The sequence below is a fragment of the Festucalex cinctus genome, chromosome 19 (assembly GCF_051991245.1).
Source record: "Festucalex cinctus isolate MCC-2025b chromosome 19, RoL_Fcin_1.0, whole genome shotgun sequence".
Lineage (NCBI taxonomy): Eukaryota > Metazoa > Chordata > Actinopteri > Syngnathiformes > Syngnathidae > Festucalex > Festucalex cinctus.
Genome location: NC_135429.1, coordinates 5,550,372 through 5,570,470, shown reverse-complemented (window position 1 = coordinate 5,570,470; position 20,099 = coordinate 5,550,372). Strand labels below are relative to the sequence as shown.

At 41.5% G+C, this 20,099-nt stretch overlaps 2 protein-coding genes across 2 annotated transcripts; both read left to right on the top strand.

Moving 5' to 3' along the window:
- The first annotated feature begins 2,511 nt into the window (after window positions 1-2,511).
- Window positions 2,512-4,613, top strand: LOC144007174 (ictacalcin-like). Its single transcript, XM_077506567.1, has 3 exons — window positions 2,512-2,728; window positions 4,147-4,289; window positions 4,374-4,613. Exons 1-3 carry the CDS (start codon window positions 2,527-2,529, stop codon window positions 4,527-4,529), a joined length of 501 nt encoding a protein of 166 aa, XP_077362693.1. The 5' UTR covers window positions 2,512-2,526; the 3' UTR covers window positions 4,530-4,613.
- A 1,451-nt stretch (window positions 4,614-6,064) lies between these two features.
- Window positions 6,065-19,763, top strand: snx27a (sorting nexin 27a). The gene is made up of 13 exons (XM_077507568.1): window positions 6,065-6,542; window positions 9,803-10,028; window positions 10,704-10,896; window positions 10,988-11,052; window positions 12,140-12,244; window positions 12,337-12,415; window positions 12,581-12,744; window positions 12,883-12,972; window positions 14,001-14,150; window positions 14,319-14,447; window positions 14,567-14,626; window positions 14,803-14,851; window positions 16,093-19,763. The coding sequence occupies exons 1-13, from the start codon at window positions 6,223-6,225 to the stop codon at window positions 16,161-16,163; spliced, it is 1,701 nt and encodes a 566-aa protein (XP_077363694.1). The 5' UTR covers window positions 6,065-6,222; the 3' UTR covers window positions 16,164-19,763.
- Window positions 19,764-20,099: the final 336 nt, after the last annotated feature.

Genomic DNA, 20,099 nt, shown 5'->3' with positions numbered 1-20,099 from the left:
TTCTAAGTATGTTATGCGACGTTGTGATGTCGATATTTGTACAATTTTGATATTTTATGCTTATGTTTTGATACACTTATAGTAAGCTATAAGGATACAGTACGTACAATGTTGAGTTTTAATAACAAAAAGTATTACGCCATATGTTAGAGCAGGAGAATGATAATTTTCCTCTCGCTTAGGTGTGATGGACTAACTCCCACTGGGATCAAAGTACACGGGAGCCGCTCCCTCATGATAACAAATTGCCGGTATGCTGAGGGAGGGCTGGAATGTTCCAGGGCGCTCACACCCTCACCGCTGTAGGATGTGTTGAGACTTATAGAGGTCGCTGGTTACCATGATGAAAGACTCCTCTTGAGTCAATAATAGGCACGTCGGCACGTCAGTGTTTTTCTACTCGATATGTCTTTTTGTGCCGTCTCTTTGTGCCTCCTATCAGCTGAATGTTGTGTAACACCACTGGGGAGGACGAGCCAACTTTACCGATCAAATCCAGTCCCCTGGCATTGTCGATAAAATCCACTTATTAAATGTTTGACTCCATGATTGGTTTGGTTAGAAACATGTGCTTCAGGAATTTTCCGCTTTCAGGCTTTTAAGAAAAAAAGTGCCTGAAAGTCACAAATCAGGGGTTAAGAGTCCTGATCAAATCATGAGCTGTACACACGCCCACTTTCTAGTTGTTATGGTTACAATGCAAACATAGTGTTGCTAGGTTACAGTGCAGTGTGTGCGTGTGTGTTGAAAACTTGATTTTGCTTTGAGTGTAGTGTTCTATTTTGACCACTAGATGACATGGGCTGAGAACTGATTGTGTAGTTTTCCCATTGGAACGCTAGATGGCACAAAAGAAACAACAATACTCGGTGTCACAATAAGAGTCAGAGGAATAATTCATTGTTGCCTCTCACAAACATACCTGAGGGCACAGCAATTTTCTCTCTCTCTCTCTCTCTCTCTCTCTCTCTCTCTCTCTCTCTCTCTCTCTCTCAGTAGTTACATAAGAATGCTTTAGCAGTGTGCAAGAGCATTTTGTAGTAATGTGAGAGCGTTATAGTAGTGTGTGAGAGAGTATTACAGTAGTGATGAGTATTTCTTTAGATATTCTGAGAGCATTTTAGTAGTTAGTGTGAGCGAGATAATTTAAGTAGTTTAGTGAGAGCATTTTAGGCACGTGTGAGAGCATTTCATTACCATGTGAGAGTGTTCTGTGTTGTATGAGTGTTTCAGAAGTCTGAGTGAAAGTGTTCAGTGTTGTGAGAGCCTTTCAGTTGTAGTGTAAGTTTGTGGTTTATCAGAGCATTTATGTTGTGTGGGACATAATTTCAATTGCCATGTGAGAGCATTCCAGTAATATCCTACTGACTAGCATGCAATTCAATTCAAATTTGTCCTCTGTAGTGGACCTTTTTTTAAAAAACCTGAATATCTCCCACCCAGTGCATACGATTGAATTAACTCCTTTTGTGCTCTATAGAGGACATTAAGAGCTTTCCAATGACACCAAATATATAGGGTTGGAGCTTTGCTACCTTTGATTGCATCATAAAAGAAAATGGCTTCCCTCAGGGCAAGCACTTTTTATTGAACAAATTTAGGCTTTAAATGTTGTTAGTTTTCTATAAGACTCTTAAGAACACATTAAAGTATTGTTTGAATTATTTTACCTGCATTTGAGCCTAGCATTTAAGTTTTACAAAAATGTCCTCTGTAGTGGACACATCATAACTTAAAAATATATTTAAAAAAAAAAAAAATCCAAAAATTTCTTTTGCAGTATTCCAGTTACTTCACAAAGTTTGGGGAAAATCAAAATAAACATGATTGGACAATTTTTTATTTATTTTTCCTGGTAGTCAGGAGGATATGTGAGTGTTTCAGTAGCGGCTTGAGAGCATTTCAGCTGTCACTGTGAGAGCATTTAACTCGTGCTTGTGAGACGTCTTTCTACTCAAAGGCTAACATTGTTAGCTGATGCTAACCTGCGCAACCAACAAAAGTCAATGCAGCTCTGGGTTGGCGCGATTGCTTGGGTGTTGCGTCATGGACGTGTTTCTATATGACAGTGTGCTCTGGCCATTGCTTGAAAGTGGCTTTGAATCTTTAGTCAGCCTAGCGTCCCAGTCTTGGGCTGCTTAATTTGATATTTAATGGGCAGGTAGGTACGCTCAACTATTTGCATACAAGTTGTTAAAAAGTCCATTTGAAATGATTTGGCAAAATTTCTCATTAGGAATTTTTTTTTCTTTCGCAACAGACATTGTTGATGGCAACGTTTTGTGTGCGCCTGTGTGTGTGCGTGGAATGAACACTGGGCCTGGTGACTGTGAGTCACAGCCCCCGCCACAAAAAAAATGCAAGGGCAAGCTGAAAACAATGCACGCAGTGACTCAAACTTGCCGATTTAATAAACTTTTCAGAATCGGAATGTGAATAAAGTTTGTTGACGGCGGAGTGAAAAAAGTGAAATGTACTTTTAAAAAAATGCTTTTTTGGCCTTTACTCTTCACGTTATGCAACAAAATGTCGCTTCAGAGAGGAAGTCGAGTCGGAGTGAAAAAGGATCCGAGGGAAGGAGGCGTGAGGCATGAAAGAACATGGGGGAAGGGAGGGAGGGTTAGTGGAGGGTGTGGTGAAAGTATAAAGCCGTCCCCGCATCCTTTTCCTCATCACTTCATCCCTGCACTCTCACTCTTCTTTCTCCACGTCGACTACAACAACTCAGGTGAGTGGAAAATACCCACGCAGAAGCTTGTTTTACTGTCTTTCTGAATGATTAATTTAGATGACCTTTGAACTTCAATTGGACGTGCCACGTTTCCGTAACGGACATCCGACGGCGGTTTGCGTGGACGACCACGCCCGACGAAAGGGAGCCAACACACTTTGACTTTTTTGGCTCTCCACACATGCAATTTTAACCCAATGTTTGCTTGTCCGATTCATATTCAATAAAGTCAAGTCTGAGATTTAGCAAGTATCTTCGGACACTTTTTAAATGCAGTTACCGCACCTGGAGACGCGACGCTGTCACCTTGGCAATGTTCCGCTTCACTCACAGGGATCTGTTGGAGGGAGAAAAGAAGAAGAAGAAGCAATGTTTAATCTTTAAAAAATAAAGCAGGCCATACAAAAATGATTTAATGGAGCTGGGTCTTAGACAAAAGGCTTGTTGTCTGATAGTCTTTTCCCCTGCAAACCACTCCCTCAACTTGAGAGTATAATAAACAAGGCTATTTGGTAGCATGCCAGTGTTTCACCACCACAAGGCCTCGCGTGGTCGCAGTGGGAGGTGGTCCAGTAAACTTGCACAGGCGCCACTCGGCCTCCTAGAGGGCGCCATAGCACTCAAAGAGAGGCCTGCACCAAAGCGCCCTCTTTAAATCGAGGTTGTGACGAGATTGCAAATGTTTTAGAGAATCAATATAAGCATTGGCTAAAACTAATAATAATAATAAAATTGAGCATTTACTCAATAATATTATTTTATATGATGCTTCCACTTACATGCCAGAAAATTGATCAATAAAAAGGTAAAAATACAAGCACCAACTTAAAAAAAGGGAAAAAGTTTAAAGAAAAAATTTAAATGATGCTTGAAGGTTTAACTATAACATTGCTAGTTTAGAATATATATATATATATATATATATATATATATATATATATATATATATATATATATATAGTTAAAAATAAATTTAAAAAAATAAAAGAGCGTTACAAAATATGGCAAATCTATTTTAAAAAGACAAAATTGATAAAACACAGTACCTATAACATATGACTTAAGCAGCAAAATTTACCTGTTTCTATTGATCTTAGGGGCGTCCATTTTGTCACCTGCTGTCACTTGAAAATGACATCACAGTTGGTCAGTGACACCACAACTCGGCTTGTAAACATCACATGACCAAACTCAGAAAACAGGTGAGCCGCGATTGGTTGTTACCTGAGCCCTGAGCAACTATGATGTCATTGTCAGTTGACAGCAAGTGGCAAAATGGCCGCCCCCTGAGATGGATAAATATGGGTGGATTTTGCTGGTCAATTCATAATGTAATGTAATGTAAAATAAGTACAAGAAAATTGCAATTCACTTTGTGGAAAACTAAAATTTTCTTTACATTTTTTTTCCTGTAGCCATCATGGGTGAAGTTCAGGCCGCCATCTGTTTACTCATCAACGCCTTCCAAAAGTACGCCGGCAGGGACGGCGACAAGAACTCCATGAACAAAGGAGAAGTGAAGGAAATGCTCAACCAGGAATTTGGGCTGGAGCTGGGGGTGAGTGACGGAACAGCACACCAACAAACGAAACATACATGTTAAGTCATTGCGTGTTTGCGTGCGTGCGTGTGTGTTGAGTAGAAAGCCAAGGACCAAACGGCCATCGACCGCATCTTCAAGGATCTGGACGCGAACAGTGACAACAGCGTGGACTTCATGGAGTTTGTCAGCCTGGTGGCTTCCCTCGCTCTGGTGCTGCAAGAGAGCATGATGCATGGGAGCGCGTGCAAAAAATAGAGCGAACGTCTTTGAAAGGCCATAAAACACCAATAAAGTCATACATACTTCATGTCATACAATAAACACCACTAAAATACTCAACCTGCGCTTTGTGTTTTGTGGGAATATATCGTCACGGTGATCATTTTTTGTGGAATTGATCGATTCAATCATGAAGCAATGGAGCGCACTACTTGGCTGAAACCAGCAGGGGTGCTGTTGATTCAGTTTGCCATCCAAAGAAGAAGAACACAAGGAGGTTTAAGGTTTGTTCATAAACAAAACACAATTTGCTGATTTTCTACATTAGTATCTAAAATTGTATAGATTTATATTTAAAATAATTGTGTAATAGTGTAAAAAAAAAAAATGACAAATTGAAAATACATTGAAGTTTTGATGACTTATCAATGCTGTAATCGTGAGCGGTAATGATGTCCATATTTTATGCAGCAATATGACTTCACAAGTTCTTTCAAAATCAAACATTGGATGCTACTGTATCATACTGTAGCATGAATTTGATTGCTTTAAAAAATATATATATATATATATTGCCACTGTCCATTTTGCCTGTCATACGACATGCATTGCGTTTTTCACATGAATCAGTTCAAACTGGGGCTTTTTCACTGTGTGTGTGTGCGTGCATGTATACGTTTTCTTCAACTGTCCCAATTCTCTGTACAGACAAGTGCATCCTCTGAACTGGAGAACGTGAATGGCCTGAAGCAGCGACGGTGAATGTAGATAAAATGTCTGACAGTGTTAGCCCTGAGACAAATTGCTGACCTGACCCTGTTCAACCCTGTCAAAATGTCATAAAATGAGAGCTATTTTTGATGGGTGGCAAAATTCTCCATCTAAACTGGAAAAACATTTTTTTTTCTTCTTTTCAAAAAATGTTTTCTTTGAGCTGTTTACCAGTCCCAGTTTGTTTATTGTAAAACTAAACTGAAAAACCAAGGCAATTACACAGTGTGCATTTAACCAAACCACATAAATTTCCCTTACAAAAGTCAGCTAGTTTATTGCTAACACATAATAGGAAACACCAGAGACGGGCTAAAGAAACTTAGCACAGATGTTGTATTTATAAACTTTTAGCAACTTATATTTGAACACAAATGGTAAGGAGACAAGCACAGAGCATACACCAATACTCACATGCGTATTGTCCAACTTTTTACAACACACTAAAATCAATCAATCAATCAATTGTGTACTATAGTTAGTTTAGCTGTTTTTTTAAAGGTATTCTGATCCTATTAAAGGTCATAAGGCAAGCAGTTTGGGATTTATTTTTTTTGTGATTATGGGATGGCCCACAGCCCTGTATCCTACCAACAGCACTAACAGCTGTATGTTACTTTTTACTGTTACAAACATTTTGGGGGGGTGTTTGTTCTTTCAAAGTCATTTCCATTCATCACAGGGGAAATACAAGTTCACCAAGGCATCATTTTTCCTTTATGAAATTGCATAGTTGTGGCATGAGAACTGTGGCGACGCCCCCGAGTGAGGTCACGTTGCGTGGCCGTGTCCCGTGACGCTGCCGATGGGCGGGCCGACAACAACATTCGCTGTGAGTGTGTGCGGAGGGTAGTAACGCCGCAGCAGGGACAGAGCCGGAGTGCGTTGTTTTTGAATTAGCCCCGCAGACAGCCAGCACCGACCGCAGGGCAGCAGTCAGCAGGGGCCTGTGGATAAGATGGCGGATGTAGGGAGCGATGAAACGCGGCCGCCTCTCCCTTCGGCATCCCACCACAACGGCCCGGTGGCGGCGACCGCACCGGCTGCGGGCACCGCGGGCCTCAGCCCGGCCACGGCGACGTCGGGTCCGAGGATGGTTCGGATAGTCAAGTCCGAGTCGGGCTACGGCTTCAACGTCCGCGGGCAGGTCAGCGAGGGTGGCCAGCTGCGTAGCATCAACGGGGAACTGTACGCTCCTCTCCAGCACGTCAGCGCCGTGCTGCCCGGTGGGGCTGCGGACAGGGCGGGCATCGCCAAAGGTGACCGGATCCTGGAGGTGTAAGTCGGCTTCGTCCCCCGCTAGCCACCGCTGCTAGCATTGCGGTTAAACTGTTGCTTCTATGCCATTCGGCGTGTTTATTAGCCACCCGTCACGGTTTTTGTCATTATATGCATTGCCAAATGACGTTTAGACAACAAATACATTTTTTTTGGGCACGTTTTAGACGTCAAGCAGCTTATGTAAGTTGCACTACGGGCTTTGCATGTTGATTAGCTCCAGCCAAGCAGCTAGCCCAGGTAGCTAACTTCTCGTCGAGACAGCAAAGGGTTCCCCCACAACATTCTTGGGCCGGGCGCTCTCATTGAACGCGGGTTCGACGTTCGAACGTCAGCATTTCTGACGTTTATCCAAAATATTGTCCGTTTTATTTCCCGTAGTTGTTGTGGACAATGGACCGCAGTGTTGCCCCTCCGGTTCGTCATACGTCGTGTGTGCGTGAGTGACAGCGATTGACAGGCTAGCTAAACTGTCGTCGACGTTTGCGTACCTGTTTTTCGTCTTTTGTTGACATTGTATACTCACATAAACATTCGTCTTACTCAATATTCAGGTTTTCATGTGTATGTGCACGTTTGTTGGACACTAGTCAAAACATTAGGTCCCGTACACCTGAGGTCCAAAAGCTTTTTAGACAGCAATTTCTGTTTTTTGCTGATTCTAACTTGAATTATAGGAATCATATTCACAACCCTTGGAAAGCAGTTTGTGTTGTAACACAGCACCAAATATTACAATCAAATTAATGGGGAGGAAAAAAACAGACTTGGTATGTGATGTGTGCCTTATGTTTTGTCCCAAGTCCAGTAATTTGAGCCCAAAAGCCAAATAATTGTCTTAATAAACAGTACTTACTACTTAATATAATATATATATGAGCAAGCTCCCTTTGAAAAGTAAGCTTTCTATCAATTCAGATTTGTGTGTGTGGTGCATGCAGTGGATAAAAACTGCATCAGCAACTTCAGAGTCGCTTACAAGTTGGAGCCGTCTGCAGACTCCCATCACTCTCGCAGCCTAGATACAGGCAAATACACGGAGGAGCGGCAAAACAATGCCTTCGTGAGCCATCGATCAACCGCCTCAGATCGGCCATCTCTGATCCGACGACTCTGGCAAAGTTTCACACATGTTCAGCTGCTCGGCTTCTGAAGACAAATCACAGAGGCTGTCTCCCCCGTGATCGATTATCATCTGGACTCTCATCGTTGTCCTTTGTTTTATTTTGTTTTTTTCTTAACAGTGTGATTTACAGGACAAATGGCTGCTCGCCGCAATAGAAATCTCACGTTTAGCAACAAAGACAAAACTGTTTAACACTTCATACAGTCGCAGGACAACCAAAACCAAACCAAAATAATTTTTTTAATCAGTAATGCAAAAATACTACTCAGTGATGAGACATTTTTTGTATTTTATTTTATTCAATTAGCCTGGCTATGACATCAGAATTTGGGGAAATTCAATAAAAGTTGTCTCACATGGATTTTCATCAATAGGGCAGATCACAAATGCGTTTTTCCTTCTTGATAGGTTGGCAGCCTCTCCAGGGACCCTATTTTTATACAGGCAATTAAAAAGTCATTTTTCCACAATATATCCCCCTAAAGTCTGAAAGTCACGAGACATGCAAATGTGACCTTGGGGATTTGAAAGGCTAAAATTACACGGCGGGAACTGAAACAAGCGTTGTCTTCCTTTGCTTACCCAACAGAAATAACAAGCGCTAAAATGTGTGTTTGGGTCTTCGGCCACTTGACGTCATACGAAAATCAGCCTGCTTTGGAATTTTGCTAAATACAAATGAATCTGTTGTGCAAGTCAGCATTTTGCTGGAACTGTGGTTTTGGCCTAATATCTGATGTCATTTAGTCATACTTTGAGGGAAACGTGATGTATTTAGAAGTAGATTTTTTTTTAACTTCAAGCAAAATTCATAATTTTTTGTGTTTGTCATTCGTTTATGAGCAGTATACCCTACAGCAATGATTTGACATTACATGATATATTTGACATTAGCATACACCAGAGGAACTACATTTCGTGTGTGGGAAGCGCTGTTAGAGTAACCACAGTTTTTACATGTCATGCACGTTCAAGTTCCTTTGCTTTTAACTTTGATTGAGTCAGTCTGCACGATTTTCTTGTTAAAACCGCACTTCTTTTATAGACGATAGGAAGTCGTGATAAACAAGCAAGTACTTTCCATCCACCCTCGTGTATCAGTGAAAGGCTGCTTGTTTGTTTGTCAACGTGACCCACTGCATGTTTAGTCTAAAAAAAAAAAAAAAATTAATGCAATTATTATGAAAAGAACAAAAGTAATTTTCTGTAGAAGTGCAATATTTGTAAACGTGTCAGTGTGTCTATCATAAAATTTTAATTTTATCCAAAATATGACAAACGGTTTACAAAATTATAACATTTTGGTTTTGTCATAAAATTGCCATCTTTTCTCATTTAAGAATTGACAAAATTCTGTTGAATTTTTTCCCCGTTATAAAATTGTGATTTGTTTTTGGAACCCCCCCATAAATTGACAGCACTTAGCCTTCAAGTAGACAATTCCTCATCTAAGCACGGTTGTCCAACTGTCTTGTGTCCAATTGAGGGCAAATGTGTAAATATTTAAAATAGTATACTTTATTATGTCATTTTTCAACATCTTAATTTTCTGTTGCAATTTAAAAATTATTAAATGCGGGTCAATTTGATACATGCATCACATATTTTCTTGAAATTTCAAGACCTCTTTTTTTCTTTCTTTTTTTTTTTTTCTTCCCCCTCCCTGATTCTATTATTGAATTAGTTACAATCAAAACTGAGCATTTTTTATTCCGTAAAGGGAGAATGAATGCTATGTTGAACAAATAGCCAATTGGCAAGTCACGTGCTCCTCGGCCGTCCCGCTGTTGCTCATAGGAAGATTACCCGAGACACCCGATGCTGCTGCCATCTGGCCTCAGCCAAGCCAAGCGAGCAGGTGTATGACGGCACCACCAAGCAAGAGAGGCAACTTAGTTATTCAGTCGTTACCCCGATGACAACAGTGTTCATTTGTCATTGTGGAGCCATTTAAAAAGTGTTTTATTTTAAAAACGAAACCACAAGTGACTCGACACTGAGCGCTAAATCATTTTGAATTTGGTTGTTTGTCTCAATGAAACTCCCCCAAAAAAATATGTATATAAATGTTTTCTCATTCAGACAGCATGCCAAATGTGTATTTAGTTAACGCGGCGCCGTGTGTTTCCTCCAGCAACGGCGTGAGCGTGGAGGGCGCCACCCACAAGCAAGTGGTGGACCTGATCCGCGCCGGCGAGAAGGAGCTGGTCCTGGCCGTGCTGTCGGTGCCGCCGCAGGAGGCCGACGGCCTAGAGGGGGGCGAGGACGTCCAGCCCAACTACGACTACGGCGACAAGCAGGCCGTGCCCATCTCCATCCCCACGTACAAGCACGTGGAGCAGCACTCCGAGAGGTTTGTGGTGAGTACGCTTTTTTTTTTTTTTTTTTATATACATCATAGTCTCATAATGGAGGATGTTCATGTTGTGTGTTTTTATTATGGTACCTGAGCAGAAACCTCATACAGGGTTCCGATATATCCGAGTGTCTAGCATGTGCACAAATTGTAACAGCTCGATCTGTAAAACAAACTTCATTTGTTTCATTTTATTTTTTGTCAACGTTTGGTTGATGCTATGGCTAGTTAGCGAGCCTGACCGGAGTCGTCTAAATTGGGTAAGTCGACCACAAAAACTGTTACAATTACCTGCAAAATCGATGGAATAATCAATGGGAACGATTCTTAAAAAAAAAAAATTAGTACACAGGGTAGGTATCTTGGATCAAACTTGATTTTGTAATAAATCTGGCAAGATTAATTGATGGAATCATTGATATATGGAATAATCTTTTTAAAATTATTTGATACTGTAGCTGCAAGCCGAATACACATACAAATTCCCATACTAATAATAAATTTAAAAAATACCATTTAAAGAAGAATTTGGGTACCACTTGAGAACTCTTTTAAAGCCACGATTCTAAGCTGGTCAGAAAATGTGGGTTGATACGGGGCAGCTGTTTGAAGACCTTTTTCACTAAAATATCGACTTAATAGAAGGTGGAAACGGGGTAAAACCACATTTGTGTCTTAGGTATACAACGTATACATGTCGGGCCGGCAGCTGTGCTCCAAGCGCTACCGGGAGTTCGCCATCCTCAGCCAGAACCTGAAGCGCGAGTTCTCCAACTTCAACTTCCCCAAGCTGCCCGGCAAGTGGCCCTTCTCACTGTCCGAGCAGCAGCTGGACGCCCGCCGACGCGGACTGGAGGAATACCTGGAGCGAGGTGCCGCACAGCTGACATTTCGACGCCCTCGAGATTTTTCATTTGATGAATTCCTCACCTTGTTTTTGATCTCTCTTTTCGCTTGGTCTAGTTTGTTCTGTACGGGTGATCGGGGAGAGCGACATCATGCAGGAGTTTCTCTCGGAATCAGATGAGGTATTTTCAATCTTTAATAGGCTGCGTGTTACAAAATCCTACCTTTGAAATACAGCAAATTTGCACTGTTTGCAGTAATAACTGCACATGAAATCCCACATAAAACATAAGGATTAGCACTCCTCATTGGTTTTATTATCGTGTTTGTTTGGATCATCTGGCACATCTCCTTGTTAATCCGCTATGCAAAACGACAACACGGGTGGGCAAACTTCATTGCTCGAGGGACACGTTTGATTTCTAGGTGTGTAAATGTAATTTCACGAGCTAAAAATAAAAAAAAATCAATGCATTGTAATTGTTAGTGATAGACCGCTGCGTTTTTTTCCAAGGACGATACAGATACAGATTATTAGTAGTGAAGGAGACTGATAACTGCTATTTCAAGCCAATATTCATTTGCAGTAAAAGAGAAAATATTAGTGCAACATTTTCAAAAAACAAAACAAAACAACCTTTTCCTTTTAATTTTAAATATATAAGGAATTGACAGCTTTGTTTAAAAAGTAGAACAAATATTGCAGGGAGCTTCTAAGGTCATCAGCATGTGTTGAGCTAAATTAAAAACTAACAACAAACAAGTAAATAGTTCCCTAAAGTTTTCTACAGTAGTAGTTTTCCGATGTTTCAGCATAATTTCTTAATGTATTATTTTTTTTTAATTTTAAAAATGAAAAGGGTAGGGAGTTCCCAGTCTCAGCATCATTTTTGCATGAAATGGATATTAATATAAATCAAATGAAAAGTTCCCCGTATCTTGCTGAGCAACAAATGCATGCAAATGTAGCTAATTTTGGGGGTTTTTGTTAGGGTTTGTAAAAGGTTTCAAAAGATCTTCGCAGACAGTAAAAATAGTTTGAAATGGTTTTGTGAAGATTAAAAACTGTCTGTGAACACCCTACATACCTAAATTCGCTATGTTCACAAGCATTCACTGCTCAGTGAGATACCAGCATTATCGGCCGTCAGATTCGTAAAAAGGCCGATGCCGACATTTGACCGATAATCGGTCTATCACTAGTAATTTCTCAATTTTAGGGAAAAATCTGGTAAATGAATGCAACAATGACTACTTTTCAAAACGCAGAACTACAACGGTGTAACGGACGTGGAGCTACGTGTGGCGCTGCCCGACAAGACCACCATCTCCGTCAGGGTGCGCAAGAACAGCACCACGGATCAAGTTTACCAGGTCGGGGTCCGCACCTCCACCAAGTTCCTGTAGTTGTTTTATCTGAATGTAATGTACACAATTGTGATTATGCGCAAACGTTCTTCCTGCAGGCGTTGGTGGTGAAGGTCGGAATGGACAGTATTATGGCCAGCTACTTTGCCCTGTTTGAGGTCATCAATCACACATTTGGTAAGAGATGTGCTGGTATGTTTTACATTTTTTTACATTATGAGGTAGCTAATAGGAGCTCCCACGAAGGGGATCTGAGCATTCCTAAATTCAGTTGTTGGAAAGCAAGGATGTCGAGATGGGCACAGAAATTGATCATTTTTTTCTCTACACTCGTCTGGTCAGTACGAAAGCTGGCGCCCAACGAGTTCCCGCACAAGCTTTACGTGCAGAATTACACGTCGGCCGTGCCGGGCACTTGCCTGGCGCTGCGTAAGTGGCTCTTCAGCTTCCAGGAGGAGGAGCTGCTCCGAGACAACCCGCTGGCGCTGCACTACTGCTTTCACCAGGTAACGATTAGCTGCCACACAGATAGTAAGATTTTATTTATTTATTTATTTATTTTTAACCAGTAGAGGGAAAAAAATGAATAGCGCCAAAGTGCCTGAATCGATCTTTTTTCCTCTCCCCTCCGTGTTGCCATCTAGGCACTGGATGATGTGAAGAAGGGATTCATAAAAACTGAGGACAAATCCTACCAGCTGCAGAAGCTGGCAGAGCAGCGCAAGATGGCCACGGTCAGTGCCACAGAACCGTCTTTGTCCGGCGAGGAGACTCGGGGACGGTGCTACTATACATACTAGAGCCATTACTGGAAGTTCACAAAGATGAACAGAAAAAGCATTTAGAGTAAAACCGCCAGTGCGTTCGGAATAGAGATGAAACTGTGTCCCGTGTCAGAGCAAATAAGTGTTTTTGTTTTCAGCGCTTCAGCTTGTGGCAAATTATCGGTTCATTTTGTGAAGTGCTTCTAAAATACATAGGAAACAAATTATTCTTCCTGACCTTAGTAGTGGGTTTATTAAAAGCTCTGATATGATTGTGACTAGGCATGAGCTGGTACCAGATTGTGCTGACATTACATTATATTTTCACAAAGAAGAAAATGTAAAAACAAAAACAATTGAATTTTTTTCATGGGATGTTCAAAATCACTTTTTCAGGCCGATACCATTACGAGTGCTCAGTTCTTGAGTAATCACTGGTACTGATACCAAGTACCGATGTTACTAGTATTTTTGATACATAAAATTTCCTAAAATAAACAATGACAGGAACCTATATATATCCTATCATAGCGTTTCCCTTCACACTTTTACTGCCACACGTTATCAAAAACGTTGCAGAGTTTGAGTATTCTAACTCAACATTCAAGGCAAACAGAATATTGTGTTCTATTACTACAATATACAAGGTGGATACCACATGAAAGATTGCATTCCATTCTGTCATTAGGTTAAAAAAAAGTAATTTTCTACCTTATTCTGTTCTTTGGTAATCACCATTTGAAGATTTGAGTGACATTAATCGAAAATTGAAAAGATAACGAGAAAACAAGCTTTTTGTGAAAAGATACATTTTCTGCACAACATGCATGTGGTATTGTAATGGAAGTATTTCATCATATGCAGAGCCTTCCTCTACCGAGCAGAAACACCAGAATAATTGGCGTGAGGCGGCTCATGAAAAATTTCCACTGAGCCCGAGTGACACCCGAGAGCGCATATCAAGTCATTTAAGTGCATGTTTGTGTGTGGCCTGTCAGTACCTGAGCCAGCTGCGCTCGTGCGAGGGCTACAACGAGGTGGTTTTCCCCCACTGCTCCTGCGACTCCCGGCGGAAGGGCCACGTCGTCACGGCCATCAGCATCCATCACTTCAAGCTGCACGCCTGCACCGAGGACGGCACGCTGGAGGTGAGCGCGTGCGCGCGCGCGCGCCGCCCTTTCACTTTCTTAATTGGGCCAAAGGCACTCATGGAGAAACTCGATGTGTGCTTAATTTCAAAACCGGAATGGTAGAATCAACGCAATGACCGTGCATTTGACTTGCTAAGCTCCAGATGCACCTTTTGGCCCTCTCAGAACCAGGTGATAGCATTCGAGTGGGGCGAGATGCAGCGCTGGGACACGGACGAGGAGGGCATGGCCTTCTGCTTCGAGTACGCGCGAGGGGAGAAGAAGCCGCGCTGGGTCAAGATTTTCACTCCATACGTGAGCGGAGAGCCACTGATGCACTTTGTTGATAAACAAATCGGTTTGATACAATGTGAACGAGAACAAAAAGATTGACAATTTGTTTTGTTTTGGTGTCGTTTGATTTGGTCCGGCAGTTCAACTACATGCACGAGTGCTTCGAGCGGGTCTTTTGTGAGCTCAAGTGGAGGAAGCAGGTAGGGACCACTCCTTTCCTCTTCCATTCTGTGGGGGGGAGGGAAGCACATGAGTCCCAAGTTGAAATGTCTAAAAATGGCTTATTATTGGCCTTATCTTTGCAAACACACTCAGACAGAAAACTCCTTTTTGTGTGCGTGCGTCCTGAATTAATTTTAGATTTCTTTGCTCTCAGGTTGAGGAAGAGGCTTCTGATAAAGACAACAAAAACTGCAGCAACAACGGTAGGCATGCTAAACACTGAATAACAACATTCTGAGGAAATTGCCAGCAGAACCATAAGGGAAGGAATTTATCAAGTGACTGACTATATGTCCACATTCTTGTTTGACAAAGCCTGAAATGGCAAAGTTAGGAGGGGAGTTTGCGCTATCTGCAAAAAAAAGAATAACTTAAGTGATTCTGTGGCATTTGAGACCCATTCACACAAGCCCACAATGTTGTTGCTATCACAACTCTTCTCAGAGATAAAATAATAAATACATTGCAGTTGAGAATTTTTGGGTAAAATAAACACAAAAAAAGTGAATATTTTTAAGACTATTAAGAATCTCAATGCTCAGTGCGCTGAATTCCAGAATGCAGCAGGCTGTATGTGTTCTCACTTTCGCCTTGCGTTTGATACTGCGTAAATGTTCGGGTGGTAAGCGTCAACATGGGATCAGCTATAAACGAGTAGGGATGTGACAATATCCAAACATCACAATATGAAGGTCACGATACAATAATTATCACAATATTGTGGGGGCGTTGGTGATATTTAAAAAAAGATCACAATATTGTAAAAAAGAGCTCATACTAAAAAAAAAGCACAATATTGTGCCTTTGTACATAAAAGCAATGCATTTAAACCACCTACAATCTCAAACAACAATATTACTTGCAATTACTTGCAAATGCAAGCACACATTGATCGCTTCACAAGCAAATTAGGTTCCCCTTCATCTGACAATTAGCATAGATTTTAAACATAGAAGGTCAAAACATCCCTACTGAAAATTAAATTGCACTAATAAACTAGCCACTAGAGGGTGCAAGAACTGCACAAATGGAAATAAACCTGACTTTTTTTTTAACAGATGTGTTCCTTTTAAATATTGTGAACATGATGACGATATTGTGGCAGCTTTAATATCATGATATCACGATATTGCCCTTATTGTGACATTCCTATCAACGGGCCCCGTATCGCCTCGGAGCAAAGTTGCCGCCTCTTATCTTACCGTGCAGTCTTGTGGAACCAGCATTAATGGTGGAAAATGTTTGAAATAATTGAATTTGCTCTTTTTTTACAGCACAAAACTTGACATTTCAAATAGGGTGTGTAGACTTCTTAAATCCGCTTAAATAACGCATTTGTGCGTTAAATGTTTTGGGGCTTGTTTTATATAACGATTCACGAGGACGTCTGGGCGTGACTGTACGGCGAGGATGACATGTTCTTTCATCCGTGGCTCTGTTGCAGAGTATCTGCCGCCTCTGGAGACGCAGCAGAAGGGATGGCGCCACCTAGGGGGGGAGATTGCCACATCCTAAACAAAAGTAAAACCACAAAACCCGTCCCAGACTGAACTGTTCCACTCGCATCGTCACACCCACCCCGTCGACCACAGCAAGACTTGAGGGGCGGGCGGACGCCCCTCCCAAGAAAGCTCAAATGGGATCGACTTTTTTTTTTTTTTGGCTGCAAAGGGGGGAATTGGAATATGTCACCCATTAAGCCAGGGTTACTCACCAAGACGAGCGATGAAGGGAAGTCGGCTTTCATTTCATTCCCGGATCTCCATTCTGTGTGTCTGTGAGACGCTTCCCTCCCATACGGGCCGCCAACACGTTGGCCGGCGTGTGACTTACCAGAGCGCATACCAGAAACGGGACCGCGAGCCGCACGGGCTGATACGCTCGGCTTCGGGTGAGCCCACATGACTGAGACGAATAAAGCGGGAAACAAAAGCTACCGAAAGATGCATAGTCTGATGCTGGACATGAACAAAGAGGTTTTCTATTAGTGGGGTCAGTTTTTTTTTTTTTTTTTTTTTTTTTTTTTTTTTTTTTTTTGTCACACAAGTGACAAAAAATGTAACTGTTCTAATTGTGTGTACGTTTAACGCCTTTTTTTCCTGATCAAATATAGATTAATATAAGAGCTATAATTGATTTATTGATCAAACATGAATTGTTTGGAAAGCTGTTTGAGCAGTTAATCAATATCCTTGATCATCCGTCTTAAGCCATGTACTAGTCATTACTAGGGCAATTTAGCACACAAGTCCAGTATCTTTTTCATGTTTTTCACAACTAGTACCACTTTTGGCCATCCTACAGTGCAATCAAACCTTACTTGTAAACTACCATGATCCACTAACACTACTATGCCCAACGAGCAGGGATAGATCATGCACTAGCCTTCAGGATCTACTAGTAGCACCAAAATGTCCATTAATTATGAGTGTGCAGAAAAAAATGTTACTAGTAAGACAGTCCTTATACTGGTCTTTCCACTAGTATGCTGAGTTGTCTAACGAGAGGACAAAGATGGTGCTAGTAGAACAGCTTTGGTGTCCTAGTAGGAAAACTACATCTTGCAAGTGAGGCAAAATTACGAGTGTAATTTTCTTTGGCACTAGTAGAATCCTGGCGCTACTATTGTGTAACACGTGCCAATTAGTTAGGCCTAGTAGTAGTTAGAGTAGTTTACTTGTAGCGTTTAATTGCATACTCGTAAGCCAAAAGTGTCACAAGTCGTGCACTAAATTGTGTTACTAACGAGGACAAAGAGCATACTAGTACATGGAACTTGAAGTTAGAGATGAAGGATTTTGAAAAAAGGCTTTCCATAGAATCGCACTGGAGAGGTCTTCATTGGTTTTAGGCAAAATCAGTGGAGGGTGTTCTGTGTCACATCCTGCAGTACTCTAAATGGACAATAGGGGGCAGCAGAGGCCAAGTGTTAAGTCTTGTGTGCGAATGTGATACCTGGGGCTGTGTAGCTCAGCCAGCTAAGTGTCCCTCCCCTGCAGATTGTCAGGAGGTGTGTATGTGTGTGTCTAACTAACTGAGCACTGCAGACAGTCTCGGTCATGCGTCACAGTATTATTTTTTATTATTTTGTGATTACATCTTGCTAACTGGAAAAGTTGTGGTTATTCCAGACAAAAGGGCTGGATGTTGTGTTTCAGCCAACTGTTGGCCGTATGAAGACAAATTGAGGTGTTGTGAGCTGTTTTTTGTTGGGGGGCAGGAAACCACAGCACATTTGTCTCGGTTTTATGTAGTTTGACAAGATTGCGAGGTGGGCCGGCGTCAGGATTATTTTGTCAGAAGATGAGCGCCTGTGACTTGGCAGCCTTGTAATTGCATGTTTTGCCCGACTATTTGTTATAGTGTAGAAATTCCATTTCAACTTCCCGTCAGCTCACTGAATGGTGCTCGTTTTGGGGTTGCCCGTGCACGTCAGCTTTACAGGTGCCACGTCTGCTCTGTTTAGTGGTCTCGGGGCCCACTGAAGGGAAAATATGAGCCATTTGAGTTGAAAGAAGTCCATCATTTGCGGAAATATGGTCATTTTTGCACTTTTGGTTCCTCTGTTAACATCAGCTTTACAGAAGCCACGTCGTCAACTGCAGGCACTAACAACATTCTCTGCTATCAGATCCGATCATCATGTTGGTTTATTTCCGCAAGGGCGTGGGAGGCATTTGTTTGAGCGCAAGCGGAGGAAATACGGTCATTTAGAAGATGGATGAACCGTTTTGTTTTTTTTCCTTCGATCTTTTTCCGAGAGACTGAGCGCACTCCCTCCTCCTCATCCTCCTCTGTGTCCTTTTCATCTTCAGGTTGCTCTGCCATCATTACGTTGCGACGTGGTTGCCACGGCAGCACCATCACCGGCTCCACACGACCGTTCTCTTTTTCAGTCCCGGCAAATCGGCTAATTCCGCTTCATGTAATGGAGTCGAGGCCTTGGCTTTGTGTGCGTGTGTGCGCGCGCGCTGTCATTCTCCACCATCAGTGAGGTGAATGTCACCCTGTTCTGTTGCTTGGAAGCGCGGGGAGACGACAGGAATGTTAAACAGCACACTTGATATTGTGTGCCAAGAGCGGAAGAATATACTGTATTTCTAATAATAAAAAAAAAAAGGGGAAGCCAAGTGACAATTAGACAAGATGATCCTAAAATTGACACCTCAGTGTTCCCAACAATATAAGAAAATGATAGTAAGTGGCAGCACGTTGCCTAGTGGTTAGAACTTATGCCTTACGGTTTTGAGGTTCAGGGTGCAAATCTTGTTGGCATGTTAGAAGGCTATTAAATGGATTGTTCGTAATGTACACACTAACTAGAATTAACTACTGAGCCCATTTAGACTGTCGCTAACCACAACAGCAGCAAGTCACAAGGCCCTCAGATGAATTCAAGTGTGGAGACTTTTTAACATCTTGTAAACAACCATGCGCATTGAAGACAGCTTATTTGTCCTCCTCGGGTCTCTTAGCTTTCAATTTTGTTTGAAACGTGACTTTGTCTTGCCGTACAGTAAATATCATACATTATTCACAAAATGGCCCCCCTCTGTCTGCGCCTGAGCGGTTATTTTGAGTTTCTGTTCATCACCGTGCGGCAGGCTTTTTGTTTGTGCTGTGACTCATATTCATTTCACCATTGTTTGTTTTAATTCCACCAAGCCAACTCAGCAATTTTTCAACGTGTGCATCCTGCGATCAGGCCGTGACGGAAAGAAAGAAAAAGAAATTTAGGAGGAGACGGTGACGTCACCTGCGGATGTAAGTGCCGTTTTTTTCATGTTTTGTTTGTGTGTGTGTTTGGGCAAACTGTAAATAGTCATGTGGGCGGAGAGAGAGAGAGAAAAAAGAATTCACTCAACATTTGTCTGACCTTTTTTTTATTTATTGACGATGGATTCTTGTGAATGATGCTCTTAGAAGCACACGCCGATGACAAAGGACCTCAGTTCACCAGTCATAGCTTATAAAATGAAGTTTGTTTTTATCTTGAAAAAAGAAACGAAAAGTCAACAAATGGTTTACGTACCAGTAAAAGAAGGAGCGTAAAGATGGACACTTGTAGAGTAATAAATTGTAACAACATTTTAAATAAAGTTATATATTGGGGAATGTGCTGATGATGAGTGTTTGTTGTCTTTGAAGATTCGGCGGAGCCTTTAATAAATTTATTGTGTAATATTTTAGTTTATGTACTTCTTTATACACTCACAGGATTTAAAAATCTTTTTTTTTTTTTTTTTTTTTTCTTTCCCCCAAACTTATCGTGAGGGGAAAAATGCAAATATGCGACATCTATGGATCCGTCAAAATAGCAGTTAATTGTCCTGGAGGGGCAAAAAATGCATTTATTTTAGCCATTTCTGAGACCCCTGTTCTGTTTTTGTGGAAGGCTTCGTGGCACCTGGAAAAATAAAATTTTCTGCCAATTCCAAGTTTAATTCAATT